The sequence below is a fragment of the Neofelis nebulosa genome, chromosome 7 (assembly GCF_028018385.1).
Source record: "Neofelis nebulosa isolate mNeoNeb1 chromosome 7, mNeoNeb1.pri, whole genome shotgun sequence".
Classification (NCBI taxonomy): domain Eukaryota; kingdom Metazoa; phylum Chordata; class Mammalia; order Carnivora; family Felidae; genus Neofelis; species Neofelis nebulosa.
Genome location: NC_080788.1, coordinates 34,874,493 through 34,892,649, shown reverse-complemented (window position 1 = coordinate 34,892,649; position 18,157 = coordinate 34,874,493). Strand labels below are relative to the sequence as shown.

The 18,157-nt window shown below is 43.1% G+C and overlaps 1 protein-coding gene and 1 long non-coding RNA gene across 6 annotated transcripts in view; one reads left to right on the top strand and one right to left on the bottom strand.

Annotated features, from left to right (window-relative positions):
- THSD4 (thrombospondin type 1 domain containing 4) overlaps positions 1-18,157 on the top strand; it is a 573,132-nt gene that overhangs the window by 372,500 nt on the left and 182,475 nt on the right. Inside the window, exon 1 of one of the 4 annotated variants that reach the window (XM_058737199.1) lies at positions 5,869-5,981. The exons of the other annotated variants lie outside the window; for them this stretch is intronic. Coding sequence (XP_058593182.1) covers positions 5,910-5,981 — 72 coding nt within the window. The 5' untranslated portion in view covers positions 5,869-5,909. Of the gene's footprint in view, positions 1-5,868; positions 5,982-18,157 lie in introns of those variants that run through there. 4 annotated transcript variants of the gene reach the window in all.
- LOC131516317 (uncharacterized) lies at positions 1,343-8,448 on the bottom strand. Of its 2 annotated transcripts, XR_009263984.1 has the most exons (5): positions 8,085-8,448; positions 7,497-7,914; positions 5,725-6,267; positions 2,717-2,850; positions 1,343-1,426 (listed from the first exon to the last, which is right to left on the bottom strand). It is a non-coding gene; the product is annotated as an uncharacterized LOC131516317 (long non-coding RNA). The 2 variants fall into 2 exon arrangements; XR_009263983.1 differs by having other exon boundaries at positions 1,396-2,850.

The following is an 18,157-nucleotide window of genomic DNA, read 5'->3' as shown; positions in this document are numbered from 1 at the left end:
ATATAACAACACATCGCAATTTGGAACAGCCACATTGCAAGTGCTCGATAGCCACATGTGACCAAGCGACTATATATAGTAAGCAGTTTCCCTCCCGTCTCTGCCCTGAAGCTGCTGACTTCCCTTCCCTGGAGGCAGCCATGTTTTGCTAGTCTCTAGCATGTTCTTCCACAGATGGTGGATAGGTATGCCAGCAATTGTAAACATACATGTGCAAATAATAGAACAGTAGTCACATTGCTGTGCATCCTACCTTTTCTCGCTAAGGAATAGATCTTGGAAATGTTTCACATCACTCCAAAGGAAGCACGTTCATGTTTTTCCTGTTTTGTTTATTTCTTTTCCTGCTGTAGAATATCCCGTCTTATGGATGTCACAAATTACTCTTTTAGTCTTCATTGGTGAACATTTAGGCGGCTTCCGATATTTGGTGCTTATAAACAACTCGAGCTGAATTTTCAAAGGGGCAGAGAGTGATGGAGCTAACCCACCGAGGATGGGGGAATGACATTCTAGAGAAAAGAACTAACACGAATGCACAGAGCACAAGGACACATGGCATTTGAGGATAATGTCTTGTGTGTGGAGATGTCTGCAGGGTAGAGTGTGTGTGAACAGATGAGAGGGGAAGGAGGCTAGAAGGGCAAGAAGAGACTAGATCGCAAAGTGTCATAATAAGGAGTTTGGACTTCATACCTGAGCCATCAAAAGATTGTAAGAAGCAGGGGAAAATAAATAAATGATCGGATTAATGCATAAAGGCGAGAGGAGGAACAATAAATCTATACTGATGGATTCTGATTGATAGATATGTAGAAGGCACGAGGGAAACAGAAAATCAGCGTTTAGAGTCCTACAGTAATAATTCCTGCAGGAAAGAGCTGCTGCTGAATATTTAAAATAGTGGGCAAAACTCTGAGAAACGGGATATTTGCCTAGCTTCAAAGTGTCTCCCCCAAAGTATGTGTTAATTATCATGATGGTTTTAACATCTGTCCAAACGTGCTTTGATACCCCCCCCCCTCCAGGAAGTGGAGCTTAATTCCTCTGGACTCACTGACTCACTTCTAACGAATAGGGTAGAGAAAAGGAAAAATAATAACTTCACAATGAGCAAACCCGGACGACACCACACCACCTTCACCAAGTAATGAAGGTTAATAACATCACCATAATGTCATGTTCATATAGCTTACCCCTGACGACGTGATGGGAAGGGTACTTTACCTCTGCAGCATTCTTCCCCCAAACCCGTCACTTCAGTCTCATCGTGAGAAAACATCAGGTAAAACCAGATTGAGGGACATTCCGCAAAATGCCTGACCAGGACTCTTTGAAAGTGTCTTCGAAAACAAAGGGTGAGCAAACTGTCACTGAACAGAGGAGACACGCTGACTAAATGCAGTGTGGGATCCTGGATTGGGTCCTGGAACAGAAAAGGGACTTTCAGAGGAAACTGAGAAAAAATTAACATTAAGTCCTTATTTTAGTTAGTACCAGACCAGTGTTAATGTTCTGGTTTGCATGAATGTACCATAGCTGCTTAAGATCTTAACATCAGAAGGAGCTGGGTGAAGATATACCATGACACTCTGTGCTGTCTTGCCCCTGCCCCATAAATACAAAATTATTTCAAAATAAAAAGGGGGAAAAAAAGAGAATTAGAGGAGTAACATGATTAGATTCATTGGGAAGATGAACCCCAAAGGTTGCAGTGGAAAAGAAGGCTGGAAGGGAAAAGACCAGCGTGAGACCTTGCCAGGTTGTGCTACAAAAAGTCAGGAAGAGATGATGGAGGCCCAGATGGGAACAGCGACAGCAGGAGTCCGAGGCCATGGGCAAGCTGGAGAGATCTATCGGAGAAAACTCAGTCAGACCAGGTGATGGTTTAGATAAGCAAGTGAGGGAGTAGCGGGCTCAAGATGACACCCAGTTTTCTGGGGGTTAGATGGGTAATGATGTCATCCACTGGCGTCATCAATGGAGGAAACAGGAAGAACAGGTGTCAGGAAACCAGTAGTTTGGTTTTAGTGCTGCTGAGTTTGGAGTGCATTTGAGAGATCCAAGTATCCACGGGGCAACGGGATCTACGGGCTGGCGGGTCAGGAGGAAGAGCTGGCTGTAGACTGATGTGGAGAGTCACTGGCACGTAAAGAGTGGTTGAGGCCAGTGAAAGAATGACATGACCCAAGGAGAGGGGATAGAGAAGAGAGGGCATGAGCACAACCATTGAGGGGGTAGGCCCAGGATGGGGCAAGGGGACTGGAGCGCGTCCAGAGAGGTGGTGACAGCATAGCGTAGGCACTCACAGCTAGGTCCTAGGAGCCCAGAAGACTGGCTCTGCCCACCCACCCATTCTGTGACATGGAGCAAGCTATTTAATCTAATAAGGCTGTTGTCAGGAGCATGTGGCACACTATACGTAAAGTTCCCAGAATAGAGCTGGGACTCTTGGTGTTAGAGGAATGTTGGCTAATTGGAGGCAAAGGAAAACGAGAGTGGTGGTCTGGGAGCTAAGGGAAGAGGGTGGTTCAGAAAGGAGGGCATATATTTCATACCCCTTAAGATAGCTATTATCAGAACAGTGGAAAATAATGAGCATTGGAAAGGATACGGAGAAATTGGAACCGTCATGCATTGCTGCGGGGAATAGAACATGATGCAGCCACTGTGGGAAACAGTTTGGTCTTCCTGAAAAAGTCAGACGTAGAATTACCGTATGATACAGCACTTCTCCTCCTTGGTATGTGCCCCAAAGAACTGAGGGCAGGGACTCAAACAGATACTTGTACGCTCATGTTCAGAGCAGCATTCTTCACAGGAGCCAAAAGGTGGAAACAAGCCACGCACCTGCCAGGAAAGGAACGGATAAACAAAATGTGGCATATGCATATAATGGAATATTATTCAGCCTAAAATAAACGAAGTACTGATACACGCTACAGCATGATGAACCTTGAAAAGGTTACACAAAGGGGAATGAGGCAGACACAAGAGCACAAATATTGTATGATTGCAGTTTGATGAGGAACCTAGAGTAGGCAAATTCAGAGAGATAAGAAGGTCGAATAGAGATTACCAGGGGTGGGGCACCTGGGTGGCTCAGTCGGGTGGGCATCCGACTCTTGGTTTTGGCTCAGGTCACGGTCTCACAGTTTTGTGGGTTCGAGCCCCACGTCGGGCTCCGCACTGTCAGCTTGGATTCTCTGTCTCCCTCTCTCTCTGCCTCTACCCCACTAGCGCTGTCTCTGTCTCAAAATAAATACATACACTTTAAAAGAGAGAGAGAGGAGTCGGGGGGATTACGAGGGGTTGGGGGAAGGAGAATTGGGGAGTTATTGCCTCTGCCTGAGATGATGAAACAGTCCTGGAAATGGGTGGTGGTGATGGTTGCACAACATTGTGAGCGTACTTTAAAAAGAACTTTTTTTAATGTTTATTTTTGAGAGAGAGAGAGAGAGACAGAGCGTCAGCAGGGGAGGAGCAGAGCTAGAGGGAGACACAGAATCCAAAGCAGGGTCCAGGCTGTGAGCTGTCAGCACAGAGCCCGATGCAGGGCTTGAACCCACAAACCGTGAGATCATGACCTGAGCCCAAGTTGGACACTTAACCGACTGAGCCACCCAGGATCCCCATGGGAGCATACTTTAATGCCACTGAATTGTACTCTAAAAAATGGTTAAAATGGTAAAATTTTATGTTGTGTATATTTGACCATCATATTCAAAAATCGAGGACATGGTTCATGCTGCAGAGAAGTCAAATAAGATAAGCCCTATGAAATTAGCCTCTGCATTTTATGCCACAGGGGCCATTGGAGACAATTCCAGAGCCCTTGTAGTGGAGCAGAGGTCAAAAGCCAGATTACAGTGGGTTGAAGGACGATTGGGAAGTTGTCTGTACCAGGGGCTGGCAAACTACAGCCAAATCTGGCCTCCTGCCTGTTTCAGTAAAGTGTTTCTGGAACACAGCCCCGCCCTTTAGTGTATATTTTGTATATGACTGCTTGTGTTCTGGGACCGCAGGGTTGAATAGCTGCCACAGAAATCACATGGTTTGCAAAGCCAAAAATATTTACTATCGAGCGCTTTACAGAAAGTTTCCCAAACCCTGGACTGGACAAGACCCCCTGGTCTTTCAAGAGCTTCGGCTTCCTTGGACGACGCCTGCATTTCTGATGAGGTTGTTGAGCAGACGACAGCGCCCCTTCGGTCAGCAGCAAAAAAACACACCCGAGGCTGAACAATAATAATAATAATGAGTGAGGAGGAGGAAGAAGAGGAGGAGGGAGAAGAGAAGAAATTCCATCCTTCCTTTGTCTAACTGGAGATACTATCTCCAACATACTCTCTGTTTCTTCTAGCCTTGGAAAAAAGGATTCTAAGTCCCTTCACCCAACCCCCCAAAAAACTCCCCACTAGTAATTTGTCACGTGACTAGTGATAGATAATAAACGTTCCGAGGTGATTACAAACTACAGTTGGTTTGAAGTTCCCTAATGAATGCAAGAAAATGTCCACAACCTGAGTTAATTTCCTTTCTGGGACTGAATGTCGATATTTATTTCAGATCAAAGAGACAGCTGATGTCTTCAGCCCTTACTGTGCATCAGGAGCTGTGCCAAGTTTGGGGCCTAGTTGATCTCATGGGTTGTCATCAAAACCATCAGGTGGCCTTTCCCCATTTCACAGGTGGGGCGGCTGGGGCTCACTGGACTCAAATACCCTCCCACAGACCCCCCAGGGAGTTAGTGGTAGACCTGGGGTTTGAACTGACATCTCCCTGGTTCCAGGGCCCAGGCTGTCCCACTGCATCAGAATGCGCTCTGGTGACCATGCTAAGCAGAATCTAATACTTGGTGGGTTCGCAACCTATTTTAAACAATGAGCCGTTAGTTCATAATAACAGGCCACTTCGGGTGCGTCGCAAGGAGACCGTAGGCTTTTGCAAGACCCACTGCCCAGCCTGCTCCCATGCTCCCTCTGTCCCCAAGCCCCACGTTGACGGTCAAGCTGATGCTTGCTACCCAGAGGTATTTCTCGAAAACCATCACGCTTTTCCGTGCTCTCTGCCAGTGCCGTCTAGCACCTGGGCTTCATTATTCCCACCTTACCATTTATTTTTACACAGTCTGTAAGAATTCCTCAAGCTCTTGGTTGGGCACAGTGCCCCAGGGAGATCGCAAGAGGGGGACAGAGTGGCTTCTTCAGTTCCCATCCGATCGTGCCCCTATGGTCAGTGCACGAACACGCAGCACCCTTATGACGTGTTTCCCCTTCGAGGCTGCCCTCGATAACACAGCCAGCCTTGGACTGCCTGGATTCCTGCAGCCTTCAAATCAGAACCAAAAGGGAATTCCGAGGTCATCTACCCAACCCTTGATCATACCGGGAGGAAAATCAACTGAGGCCCAGAATGGGTTGACAGCGTACCCAGGCAGACAGCTTGTCGGTCGGCAGCGGACCCCGGACCGGGAAGGCTTCAGGTCTCCCAGCTCACGGCTGTAGAGCTCCCTGCCGCCTGATGAAGCAGGGGTCTTCCCCCTGCGTGCGGAGTGCTTACCTTGGGGCCCTTTTCATGAATGAGACCAGATGCAGAGCTCCACATTGATCATTTCTGTCCCTCCCCTTTCTGCTTTCTGTTAAAGGCAGCCCCCCAGCTCCCAGCTGGCTCCTGTCCCCTCCCCCAGCCGGGAGAAGTTATTACATGAAGAGATCAGCTTACCAGTTTTCTTCAGAGCAGAGGCTGAGCTCGGAGCTCCGGGTAGTACAGTGAGGGAGAGCGGAGGGAACCAGCACAGTGCCTAGCGGAACTCCAGGGCTGGAATCCCGAGACACAAGTGCATCTGCTAGCTGTTAGCACTTGGCAGACGGAGTTCTCCTCTAGGGTGGTTCTAACTTTGGGTAATAATGTTTGTCAGCTACCTGATATTAACACTGCTCCACGTTCAAACAGCAGTGTTAGCAAGACCTGGGGGAGAGGTAAGCCAAATAAAATATCTTGTCAGAAGTTGTATTTTTGTCAGCACGGTATTTCCTTTTCTATCTACCAAGAGGGAAGAGGGGCTGGGTTTTTACGGGGTGCAAAGAGGAATGCTTTATATTGCTTTTTTAGGCTTGCTCTGCCTTTTCTTCCAGAAAGACTTCTTTTCTTCTTGGAGAATCCCATCATTTCTAAAATCTCATTCTGAGGTTGTCTGTACATTGCCCCACTGGGGAGTTGGCATGGCCTTGGTGACAGATGCCTGCAGCGTGCACGTTTCTCCTCCTGCCGTTGTAGGAAAAAAAAAAAAAATGTGCGTGTCAGATTCCGATAGGGACTGTTACCTTTTGAGAATTTTCCTCCAGTGTTGCAGAGAGGATACGCATGCTAGAGGAATTGCTTTTCTTGACTGCTTTTGCATCACATTTTCCTCCCTTTCTGCCTGGATGTGCTTGAAAAAAAATCTGTGTTTAACTTTATGTCATAGGTTTGAAGAGGAATAGCGATACATGACAGGGCTAGGACTATGCCCAGATCTACTACGGCAGGAAGGCGTGTTTAAGGCCCAGCAGGATGATTTATTCTTACGGGTTTAGCTCCTGTGTGTGCTGAATACATCTTTGAACATCATAGATGCTCTGGGAGCCAGGTCTTGATGCGGGCAAAGAGACTGGAGGGGGACCGTGTAGCCTGGAGAGGGAAGCACTTAGGTGTATCCACCCTCACCTGCAAACAAGCCTGCAACGAATGTGCTCGTCCCCTCCTTTTGCTCTTTCCTCTGACGAAAGGTCTCCAAGACCGATCAGTGCCCGAGTAATGAATGAAAAGACAGCCTCTTTCCCGAACTCCTCTTCCTCTTTGAAAGGCCAAGTGAAAAGTCCATCTCCTAAAAAGGCCAGGGGCCACATCGCAGCTTTGCCTTTTGTTGGCATTGTCAGGACAGAGCGGGCTCTGAAAGCTTAATGTGATTACTTTCCCTGCTCTGCAGTGGAAGCAAGAATGCTCCCAAAGCCAGGCTTCGGGTAGAGCCGTGGCTCTATCAGCGGCAGGCTCGCCGGTCGGTTCAAAACAGACATGTGGCTCAGAGGTGTGCAGCAACGGGTCATTTGTTTCAGGCTTTTAGCCTATTAGTTACCCGGGTCCTCTGCTCTGCAGATATTTTCTGGGCCTGTGCGGGGGTCGGGGTCTTGAATGGGAGCTGGAGGGACTGAATGGGTTTGTGATGCTGGAAAGCTGAGAGCAGACCATTGCCCTCTAGTTGTGGCTGGAGTTTGCGACTTCCCTGTTGGTTTTTTACTGTGTGGAGTAAATGACAAATGGGCCGGCCTAACTCAGCCTGGAGCACTTCAGCATGTGTGAGGAGAGCTCATATGGAAAATATTTCTATCACCACTGCATGCGCATATGGTATGGGGAGCCCCCCCATGCAGAGCGAATCGCAGCGCTCCAGCAGCCCCTCAGTGGCGTACCAATTACTCTTATTAACAGCAAGGCTAAGGGCAGGCTTCAGTTACCTGCACACAGCTGGCTCCTGGGGAAGGCCACTCTGGAATGTGCGTGCCTCAAGCCCGGTGTCACACGCGGAGAGGCAAGCGGCCCTGTTTCTCTTTGCAGTCAGCAAGGCAGATGAAAAATGAAAGGGGATTACACTGGCTCCCCCAAATCTTGGTGCCGTTCAGACAACACTCAGCACTCGGGAGAGGAAGGCAGAAGTTCTGTCTTTCGAGTTAAGGTCTACGCGCTTAGTAGCCAGAAAACCCAATCAGAGGTGACGCGGTGCCACTCTCCCGCTCCTTTGTTCTGTTCCGCTTTGCTAAATAAAGACCCTCATGTGCCTCTTCCTCTTCCCTTGTTGTCCCTCTAATGAGTGTGTGTGCACCTACACCCGTGCACACACCGGTGCAGAGCCTCGGCGACATCACTGCTGTGCTCCTAGGAAATGGTACAATTAGGATTCCTTTTTGGAATTGAAATGACGAGGAAGGAACGGTAGCTCCCCCTCCCTCCCTAAAAAGAATGTAGTTTATACAGAGCTTTGAAGAATGTGGCATTTATTTACAAGAGCCTCCTTTTTTTATAGGCCTGTTGCTTACAAAACTCACCCATAAACATGTGGCGTCGTCCCCAAGTCACCAAGATTTTCTTTTTCGCTGCCAGCTGGTTTCCTTGCAGGTTTTAATTATCTTCCCTGTGGATGTTCATAAAAACGCATGAGGAAAAGGAAAAAAGGGGGAAGAAAGCATTGTGCTCCCGGTGTTGTTTAGCTGGTGTGGCTCAGCATGGGGCTGGAGGCCGCGCAGCGGACTCTGGGTAGCAGCTCAGGGTCGGTTTCCCAGATAAGCAGGGGCTGGCAGGTGGTGGGAGGAGGGGGCCTTATGCCGAGCAAGCCTTATCTGGGGTCCTGTCGCTGACACTGTCGGCACCGGTAACTGTGAACCAAGGACAAACAACCTGGTCTGGGGTTGGTGCATGGGTTTGAGAACGAACACGGGGAAGGCCTGTTCCTTCCTTGATTTTCCGGTGGCAGGAGCATTTAGGTTCTTAGGACCTTGTAAAAACATTGAGGTCACTAGAACGCCGTTGGTCTTGTCAGAATTAGGAGAGTGGCCGCGTTCACTTGTAGAGATTGCACGCATTCCCTAAAGAATGTAAAGGGCCACGAAGTCAAGCTGGACTTTTGGGGCTTTTGTCCGTGTGCAAAACATGCCGGGATCCAGTTTCTTTGCAGGACGCAGCAGAATGGTGTGTGGGGGTGGGAGTGTGCCTTGTCCTTCCTGAATTTGGACTTAACCTCCTCAGATAAGACCAGTGAGATACTGTTGTATGTGAGGAGGGGGAAGGAAAGGCACCTGAGAAACTGACACAGTTCTAGAAGTGGGTCAAAAATGTTTTTTGTTTTTTTTTTTTTAAATTTTGATGAAGCAATTTGGCAAAACCTATCAAAATTAAAAATTAAAATTAAATACAGTGGGGACAGGGTTTCTCTTTGTAGCAATGAAAATATTTTGGAATTAGATAGTGGGGAGGGGTGCACAATCTTGTGACTGTACTAAAAAAACCACTGAATTATACCTTTTAAAAAAGCAAATGTTATGCTTTATGAATAATTTCTGTTGTGGTGTATGTAAGTGTTGAACCGCCGCATTGCACACTTATGGTTACACTGCATGTTAACGAACCAGAATTTAAATTAAAACTCTAAAGTCGATTTTTTTACATTAAAAATAAACGATAAATAGCCCTTTGACCCAGCTTTTCCATTTCTAATACTTCCCATGTAAATCCACTCTAAGTGTGCAGAATGCTCTCTGAACCACTTTTCATTATCCGTCTGTTGCAAAAACCTAAATGTCCCTCAATAAGAGACACAAGGCAGGTGATCAAAGAGAATGATGCAGTTCTTTTTTTTTTTTTTTAATTTTTTTTTTTAACGTTTATTTATTTTTGAGACAGAGAGAGACAAAGCATGAACGGGGGAGGGCCAGAGAGAGGGAGACACAGAATCTGAAGCACGCTCCAGGCTCTGAGCCATCAGCACAGAGCCTGACGCGGGGCTTGAACTCACGAACCGCGAGATCATGACCTGAGCCGAAGTCGGACGCTTAACCGCACCCCGAGAATGATGCAGTTCTATATGTACTGATAGGAAATGACCACCAGGATGTCTTGTCAGGTAAGAGGAGCAAGTTGCAGAGCAACATGTGTGAGATGCTACTCTTTGTGTAAAAGGCGTTAACATACTTGTTCATCCCCCCTCTGGAGGGATATACAGCAAAGGAGAGGAAAGGGGGTGGCTGGGGGTGGAGGCAGGTGAGAGACTTCCACTGCCCTGTACACCTGTGTACCTTTTGAACTGTGTACGATAGACCTGTCTTAGCCAGTAAACAATGATAACTAAATATACGCTATAATAAAAAAAAAAATACTTCGTACTGCGTATAACACATGATGTAATAGATAACACCACCGGCGAAGCTCATAGCACACAGTGCATGTGAATTAATAGCCATAGCTCTAGAGTGCCATGTGGCAAAGTGATTCCTTAAGGGCTAGAACGATATATTCTTTGGGTGGTTCATTCATTCATTTAACCTTAGAACCTCTGTGGTTTTTTTTTATTTTTACAATGAGAATAATAATAGTAGCTCCTTTAAGGGGTGGTTGGAAGGGCTAAATGTGATAGGATGTGCAGAGCTCCTACTGACAGTGCTGGGCACATAGTCAACAGCACTGATTGGCTGTCACCACAGTTACTGTCCAGGTGCTGCCAGGATATGCCACCTGGATGCCGAGGAAAGAAGGAAAAGATAAGGTCTTTGATGAGCTTACACTTTTAAAAGGGCCCAGAGTGCAAACAGTTGATGATCATGCAATATGAAATTCTGTTTAATTGCAAGAGCAGAGGCAAAGGGGTAAGGAAGCAACGCAACCTGCCTAACAAAGGGAAGAGAAACTCTGCAATGTCGTGTTTGTACTGAGGCTTGGAGGGCTGTGTCTTGGGGGGCCTTCAAGACAATCCCCAAGTTCAGTGATTAACGGCAATTCAGCGACTCAGCGTGTGGTTGCACTTACAGCTATGATCCACTCTAGGGCAGGGATAAAGAGCAAACTCCATGGGTAAAGTCTGGAGGAAACCAGGCAACATTCCAAGGGTCCTATCCCAGTGGAGTCACACAGGACACACTTGATTCCCCTCGCAGTGAGTTGTGACAATACATGTGAAATATTGTCAATTAGGTATGCTTATTAGAGACCCAGCACTTATGGTTTTTGGGGGGACTGGCCACATAAGCACCCTTTGCCTTCTGTGTACCAACAGTCCAGATTGCTAGACAGGATGTTCAGCATAAACCCTTATTATTAGTACAGTATATGCACAGTTAGCCACTTTTACCAGTTCTGGGAGTGGTGGGAACCCTCCCCAAATCCATTTCCAAGCGTCAGTCCGTGACCAACCTCATAAGCAGATCTTTTTAAAGGAGAGCACTCAGGTCTGCTATGTTAACTCTTTTCTGCACAGATGAGTAGGCATTTTTTTTTTTTTTGAGAGATAGAGAGAGACAGAGTGTGAGCTGGGGGCGGGCAGAGAGACTGGGAGACACAGAATCCAAAGCAGGATCCAGGCTCTGACCTGTCAGCACAGGGCCAGATGCAGGGCTTGAACCCACGGACACAAGATCATGACCTGAGCCAAAGTCAGATGCTCAACCGACTGAGCCACCCAGGCGCCCCATGAGTAGGCATTTTAAGTGGAAAAAGAGGGAGGGAGGACATTCCAGGAAGAAGGAAAGCATCTACAGAGCCCCAGAAATAAGAAAGAGCATGACATATTCTGGAAACAAAGCTTTGTTCAGATTACAGAAGGATATACTGTGAGGAAATGTGGTGGGAGAAGGTTTATCAGTTACCTGGATCCCTAGGGTTGGAGTTTCCTGTGTGCTTTCGAAAGTTCCAGAAATGACATATCTTCAGTCTTTGTTGTTTTTTTGTTTTTGTTTTTGTTTTGAGAGAGAGAGAGAGAGCAGGAGCGAGAAAGGGGCAGAGAGAAAAGGAGAGAAAGAATCGTAAGCAGGATCTGCACCCAGTGCAGAGCCCTACACAGGACTTGATCTCATGACCATGAGATCATGACCTGAGTGGAAATCAAGGGTCAGACACTTAACCAGCCACCCAGGCACCCCTACGTATCTACAGTCTTAATAAGAATCTTATCTTTAAAGACATGTCATTTAGATTACACTGTGGGACGTTTTCATGTTCGTGGATTATTGAAATTACTTTTTAAGGATTAAAATAATGTAAATAATGAATGTAGAGTTGCTTTGTTTCAATTTTAGAGAGAGAGAGCATGTGAGTGAGAGAGAGGGTCAGAGGAAGAGAGAGGGAGACAATCCCAAGCAGGCTCCATGCTGTCAGCGCAGAGCCCAGCGCAGGGCTCAATCTTACAAACTGTGAGATCGTGACCTGAGCTGAGACTCAGAATCAGACACTCAACCTACTGAGCCACCCAGGCAGCCCTGTAGAGTTGCTTTGTAAGCAGTGATAGCCTTTATAAAAAGCTAGCCATTATTATTAGTCCCTGGAGGGTTATTTGTGGCAAATAGAAATGAAGTATCAGTGTAATGCCCATAATTACTGATCCTTTGTGCACAGTTCTCAGTGGCTCAACCTTTCTCCAGCTTTCTGATATCTAAAATGAAAAACCAACCGTGTGGAACTAACTTGGCAATGAAACACCTGAGTTTGAGCCTTGGGTCTACCGTGTCCAGCTGTATGACTTTCAACATTTTGAATTTTCTTTTAAATTAGGAAAGCTATTGTTATAAAAACAAATTCAAGAAATGCAAAGCATAAGTTAAAGGTTCCTCTTTACCCTCACTCCCTTCCCAATCCTTCCTTCCTCCCCAGATGAAACCATCGTTAACAGTTTGGCATTTGTTCTTCCGGACCCATTCCTACACACTTATAAGCATAAGGGTGTGTATTATGTGTCTCTGTGTGTGTTTGTATATGCCTACATATGTATGTGTGAATGTGCCTACAACTTGCAAATAATGGCAATTCTGCTGCTGCTTTTCTGATACCTGGTACCTCTTATCTCTACTTCTTGTCTTCATTCAATTGCTAGGCCTTCCAGTATACAGTGTTAAATCAGAGCAATGAAAGTGAACATTCTCGTCTTTCACACTTAAATGGGAAAGCTAATATTTCATCACTAAGTGTGAGGCCTGCCAGATGTTGTAGGTGGATCAGTTTTATCCAGGGACAGCTTCCCTTCTAAGTTTTTATCAGGAATGTTGCTGAGTTTGGTTAAACGTTGTTTACCTTCATGAAGTGCTGATGTGGTATTCTCCTTTAATCTACTTAAAAAGTGAACTATATTAATACATTTCTTTATGTTGGAGTCTCTTTACATTCTTGGAACTATCTATCTTAATCGTGGTGATCTATTCATTAAATTCACTAGTGGATTTGATTTGTGAATATTTTATTTTGAATTTTGGGCTTTTTTTTTTTTTAATGAGTGCTCCTGTTCATGGCTCTCTTTTATTGTGCTAGACAAGGATTTTGCTAGTTTTGTGAAAGAAATTCAAAAGTTTCTTGTCTTTTAGCATGCTTTGAAACAGTTTGAAAAGCAGAAGAATCAGCGTCTTCTTGAAGGTTTGTTGAACTCCATCATAAGGCCAGCCCTTGTGGGGAGAGGTGGTCTTTGAGTACCTATTTTAGTTTCCTTTTTATTTCTAAAAAAAAGTGTAATATTTAATATATATAGGAAAATACATGTAACATACAAGTGAGTTATGAAGCAAAATAATAAAACAAATACCTCTGAGCCTACCACCCAACTAAGGAAGTAAAACATTCTCAATGCTAGTGCCCCAGTCCATTCTCTTCTTTTCTCTCAGAGAAAATATGGTTGTCATTTTCTTGCCTTGAATATATATATTGTATATATATATATATATATATATATATATATATATATATTTAATATTATAATATATATGCAATATTTATATACATGTAATTTTATCATACACATATGTATCTCTAATGAATATATTGTTTGATTTTGTTTGGTTTTGAGTTATATAAACATAGTATCTTGTTTTCCTTTATTCAACACAAGGATTATAGTTCATTCATTTTCACTGCTACGTAGTATTCTCTATGATAAACTATCTTTTCTTCTGTTGATAGATATTTGGGTTCTTTCTTGGTTGGTTTGTTTTCTGTTATAAATGATGCTGCTATGGGCAATTCAAAACATCTGTTCACAACAAACTGAGGGTTGATGGGGGGTGGGAGGGGGGGTGGGTAATGGGTATGGAGGAGGGCACCTTTTGGGATGAGCACTGGGTGTTGTATGGAAACCAATTTGACAATAAATTTCATATATTGAAAAAGAAAAAACATCTGTTCACATATATGTGCAAGGATTCCTTTAGGGTGTATACTTTGGAGTTGAATTAGTAGGTCAGACAGTAGTGTTTAATTCCACAAGATAATATCAAATTGATATATAACGTGGTTGTATAAGGTTTCACTTCTGCTAGCCCTGTTTAAGTGTTCTCAGTTATCTACCTCCTTGTCAATATTTGGCATCATCAGACAGATTAATTTTTGTTGGTACATTAGATATAACATGTTATTAGTGTATGTTGGTTGACATTTCTCTGATGAACAACTATTGCTGTAGTGTGATATTTACATGGATACAAACCATTCATGTTTCTTCTCCTATGAGTTGCCTGTTCATGTCTGTTTCCTGATTTTAATGTGGTTCTTCTCTTTTTCACTACTGATTTAGTTCTTTATATATTTTGATTATGCATCCTTTGCTTATTATTCCATGTAATGTTTTCTAGTTTGTGCCTTGAATTTAAAATTTCGTACTATCTATTGATAAACAGAAGTCCTCAGTTTTAGCGTGCTTGAATTTAACAGTTATCGTATATTAACACTTTCTGTGTCTTACATAAGAAATTATTGGTTCCAAGGTTATAAGGATATTATTCTATATTCTTTTATAAAATTATTAAAGTTTTGCCTTTATGTCTTTGGTACACTTAGAACTGAATTTTTCCATAGGAATAATGTGTGAATAATGTGAATATTGGGGGTAATTTTATTTCTTCCTCATACTGGTAATCAATTGTTGTAGAGCCCTTTATTGAAATCTCTCTACTTATTCTTTGGGAGTGTGTTAGCTATTTTTAGACATTTGCTCTTCTTTGTGAAATTTGAACTAACCAATTTCCCTTGAAAAATCCTTTAGAAATTTTTATCAGAATTGTATTGAACCTATAAATCAATTTGAAATCACTAACATTCCAATGTTGAGCCATTCTATCCATGGGCAGATAACTAAGCTTTACATTAGTTTAGATTTTCTTTAAAGTTTTTCAATAAAATTTTACAATTTTCTACATAAAGGTCTTGTACATCTTTAATTTTAGATGTATTCCTAGCTATCTTGTTATCATTTGGTATTGTAAGTTTTGTTTATATTTTTAAATTAATTTTTTGTTTTGCTAATGCTTAGAATCACAATTGATATTATACCCAAGCAACTTGCTAAACTCATTTATTAATATAAATCAGTTGCCTATGGGAACTTTTATAATTTCTAAGTACATAATTATATATCATCTGTGAATAATGACCATTTTGAGTTTTTCTTTTTTCCAATTCTTATACCTTTTTTAATTTTTAAATTTTGTTTTAATATTTATTTATTTTGAGAGAGAGAGAGAGTACATGTGAGCAGGGGAAGGGCAGAGAGAGAAACAGAGAGAGAAAGAGAATCTCAAACAGGCTCCATGCTGTCAGCACAGAGCCTGATGCAGGGCTCAAACTCACAAACCATGAAATCATGACCTGAGCCAAGATCAAGAGTCAGAAGCTAAACCAACTGAACCATGCAGGCACCCAATGCCTTTTTTTTTAATACTTTTTTTTCAAAGAGAGACAGAGTGTGAGCAGGAGAGGGGCAGAGGGAGAGGGAGACACAGAATCTGAAGCAGGCTCTAGGCTCTGAGCTGTCAGCATAGAGCCTGACACAGGGCTCAAACCCAGGAATGGTGGAATCATGACCTGCCCCAAAGTCAGATACTTAACCAACTGAGCCACCCAGGCACCCCACCTATGGTCTTTTTTTTTTAATTTATTATTTCTCTGGTGGGGACCTCCAGTAAAATGTTTAATAGAGGCAATGCTATTTTGTTATTGATTTAAAGGGAATTCTTTTAATACTTTGCCATTAAAAATGAAGCTAGCTAAAAAAAATAAAGTTAGCTGCAAGTGTTTGGATGTGTACTTTATCATGTTGACAAATCCTCTTCTATTCATGGTCTGCCAAGAGATTTATTTCTTAATCATAATCAGGTATTGAGGTTTTTTTAACATTTATTTTTGAGAGACAGAGCATGAGAGGGGGAAGGGAAGAGAGAGGGAGACACAGAATCTAAAGCAGGCTCCAGGTTCTGAGCTGTCAGCACAGAGCCTGATGTGGGGCTCGAACCCACAAACCGTGAGATCATGACCTGAGCCAAAGTCGGACACTCAACCAACTGAGCCACCCAGGCACCCCCAGGTATTGAGTTTTATATAATGCATGGTCTCTCTCTGTTGAGAGGAACATATGGCTTTCCTTCTATACTCTGTCAGTATGATAAATTTCACAGATTGTATAACGTTAAACCATCCTTGCATTCCAGAGATGGATCCAACTTGGTTATGATATATTTCTATTTTTTTTAATGTTTATTTATTTGTTTTTAAGAGAGAGAGAGTGCAAGTGGGGGAGGGGCAGAGAGAGAAAGAGAGACAGAGAATCCCAAATAGGCTCCATGCTGCCCATGCAGAGCTTGATGTGGGGCTTGAACTCATGAACCGTGAGATCATGACCTGAGCCAAAATAAAAAGTCAGACTCTTAACCAACTGAGCCACCCAGACATCCCAATATATTTCTATTTTTATTAAATTAATTCTACATGTGACTGTTTTGTTTAGAGGACTTTTTAAAAATCAATATTCAAGAGTAGCCTGTCTTATTATTATTTGGCTTTAAGTAGTTTTAAACATTGTCCTTATGATATTTTCTCTGGCCCATGCTTTATTTAGTTATATTTTCAGATGTATGGCCCAAGTTCATTTCTAATCTGGTCACATCACAATTAGAGGATATGGTATCTGTGAGATTGACTTTTAGAAATTTGTCCCAACTTATGCTGTTGCCTAGTATATGGACAGTCTTTGCCAACATTCCAAGTGAGCAGAACAGAAAAATGTTCATTCCTGATAACTGGGTACAGGGACCTTTATCTGTTGAATCAAGGTTGTGGATGGAGTTGTTCAAGTCTGTTGTATCTTTACCTAACATTTGCCTGCTTCATCTGTCAGTAGTTGAGACAGACATGTTGAATCTCCCACCAGCTGCTCTCTTGGCCTCTGGGGGAGATGGGGTGGGACCCACCTTACTGTTCTGTAGGCAGTCCTGTCCTTGACATTAATGACCATTCTGACTTGATAGCACCTCCTCCTGCTCATTGTACCTGTGGTTTCTGAGTTTAGAATTCTTCTAACTCTGCAGTAGTGTGTTTTGGTGATTTCTTCTGCTGTGGTCTCTTGCCAGCATAAACTTTCTAATATCCAAAAATTCCTCAAAAAATTAACCTGCTGATTGTATGCTTTCTTGTTTTATAGTTGTTGTTACAACACATGAATCTTTTCTGCCATTTGAATGGCATTTTGGAAAGGAAAGAGAAAAACAAATGCCTCTACTCAGCCTGTCATCTTTACCCTTTGTGAGATACATTTTTATCTTTTCTTCTTTTCTTCCTTTTTTCTCCCAACATATGTCTGTTGGGAAAATAATCTTTCTAGACTTCTATATCCTCATCTGTAAAATGGGGATGGCAATAATACTTATCTCGATGGCATATAAGGAACATTAATAAGATCATGTCAATGCGAGTGCTTTGTAGAACTATAAAGATTTGTACCAATGCAGAGGGTGACCTTAGCACCTTCCTTTAACTTTCCTTTCCTCTTGTGTAGCTAATGTTATTAAGCAGCTCAGCTACATTAGAGAAGAGTGATTAATTGTGGCTGGCATATGATGAGAGGTTCAAACAAAATTTTATTTGATGCTTTTTGAGAAAATTTGCTTGCTAGAAATTATTGCCTTAATAGAAAGTCACAAAATAAATGGAAAAATCTATTTAGACTCAAAACTAATGCTATAGTGGGTGTCTTTTTTTCTTCCCTCTTTTCTTGTACTGTGTTGTTGGCATGCATACTCAATTAGGCATTTCTCCTTTAAAAACATTTTTTTATTTAAAAAACCCATATTTCCTGATTCAGCATATTCATAAATTTATTTACTTTAGCTTAGAAAGTTCATATGAACTGACAGAAAGAATGCTAAAATTTCAACCCAGGCGTATTTAATGGACAAAATGAGTAACTGATGTAAGAGACCAAGTGCTTTATATTAGAATGTACTCAAATCTGCCTATCTACAATTGTTATTTCTTTATTTCCACTTTGCACCAAGGCAAAGTAAGTAACTCAGAATTAAATTCGGCAACCGTATACTGAGTGCTGTTTTGTGTATAAGGTTTGTGCTAAGTGCTGTGGTATTCATAAGGAGGCGAGACCCCCCCCAAA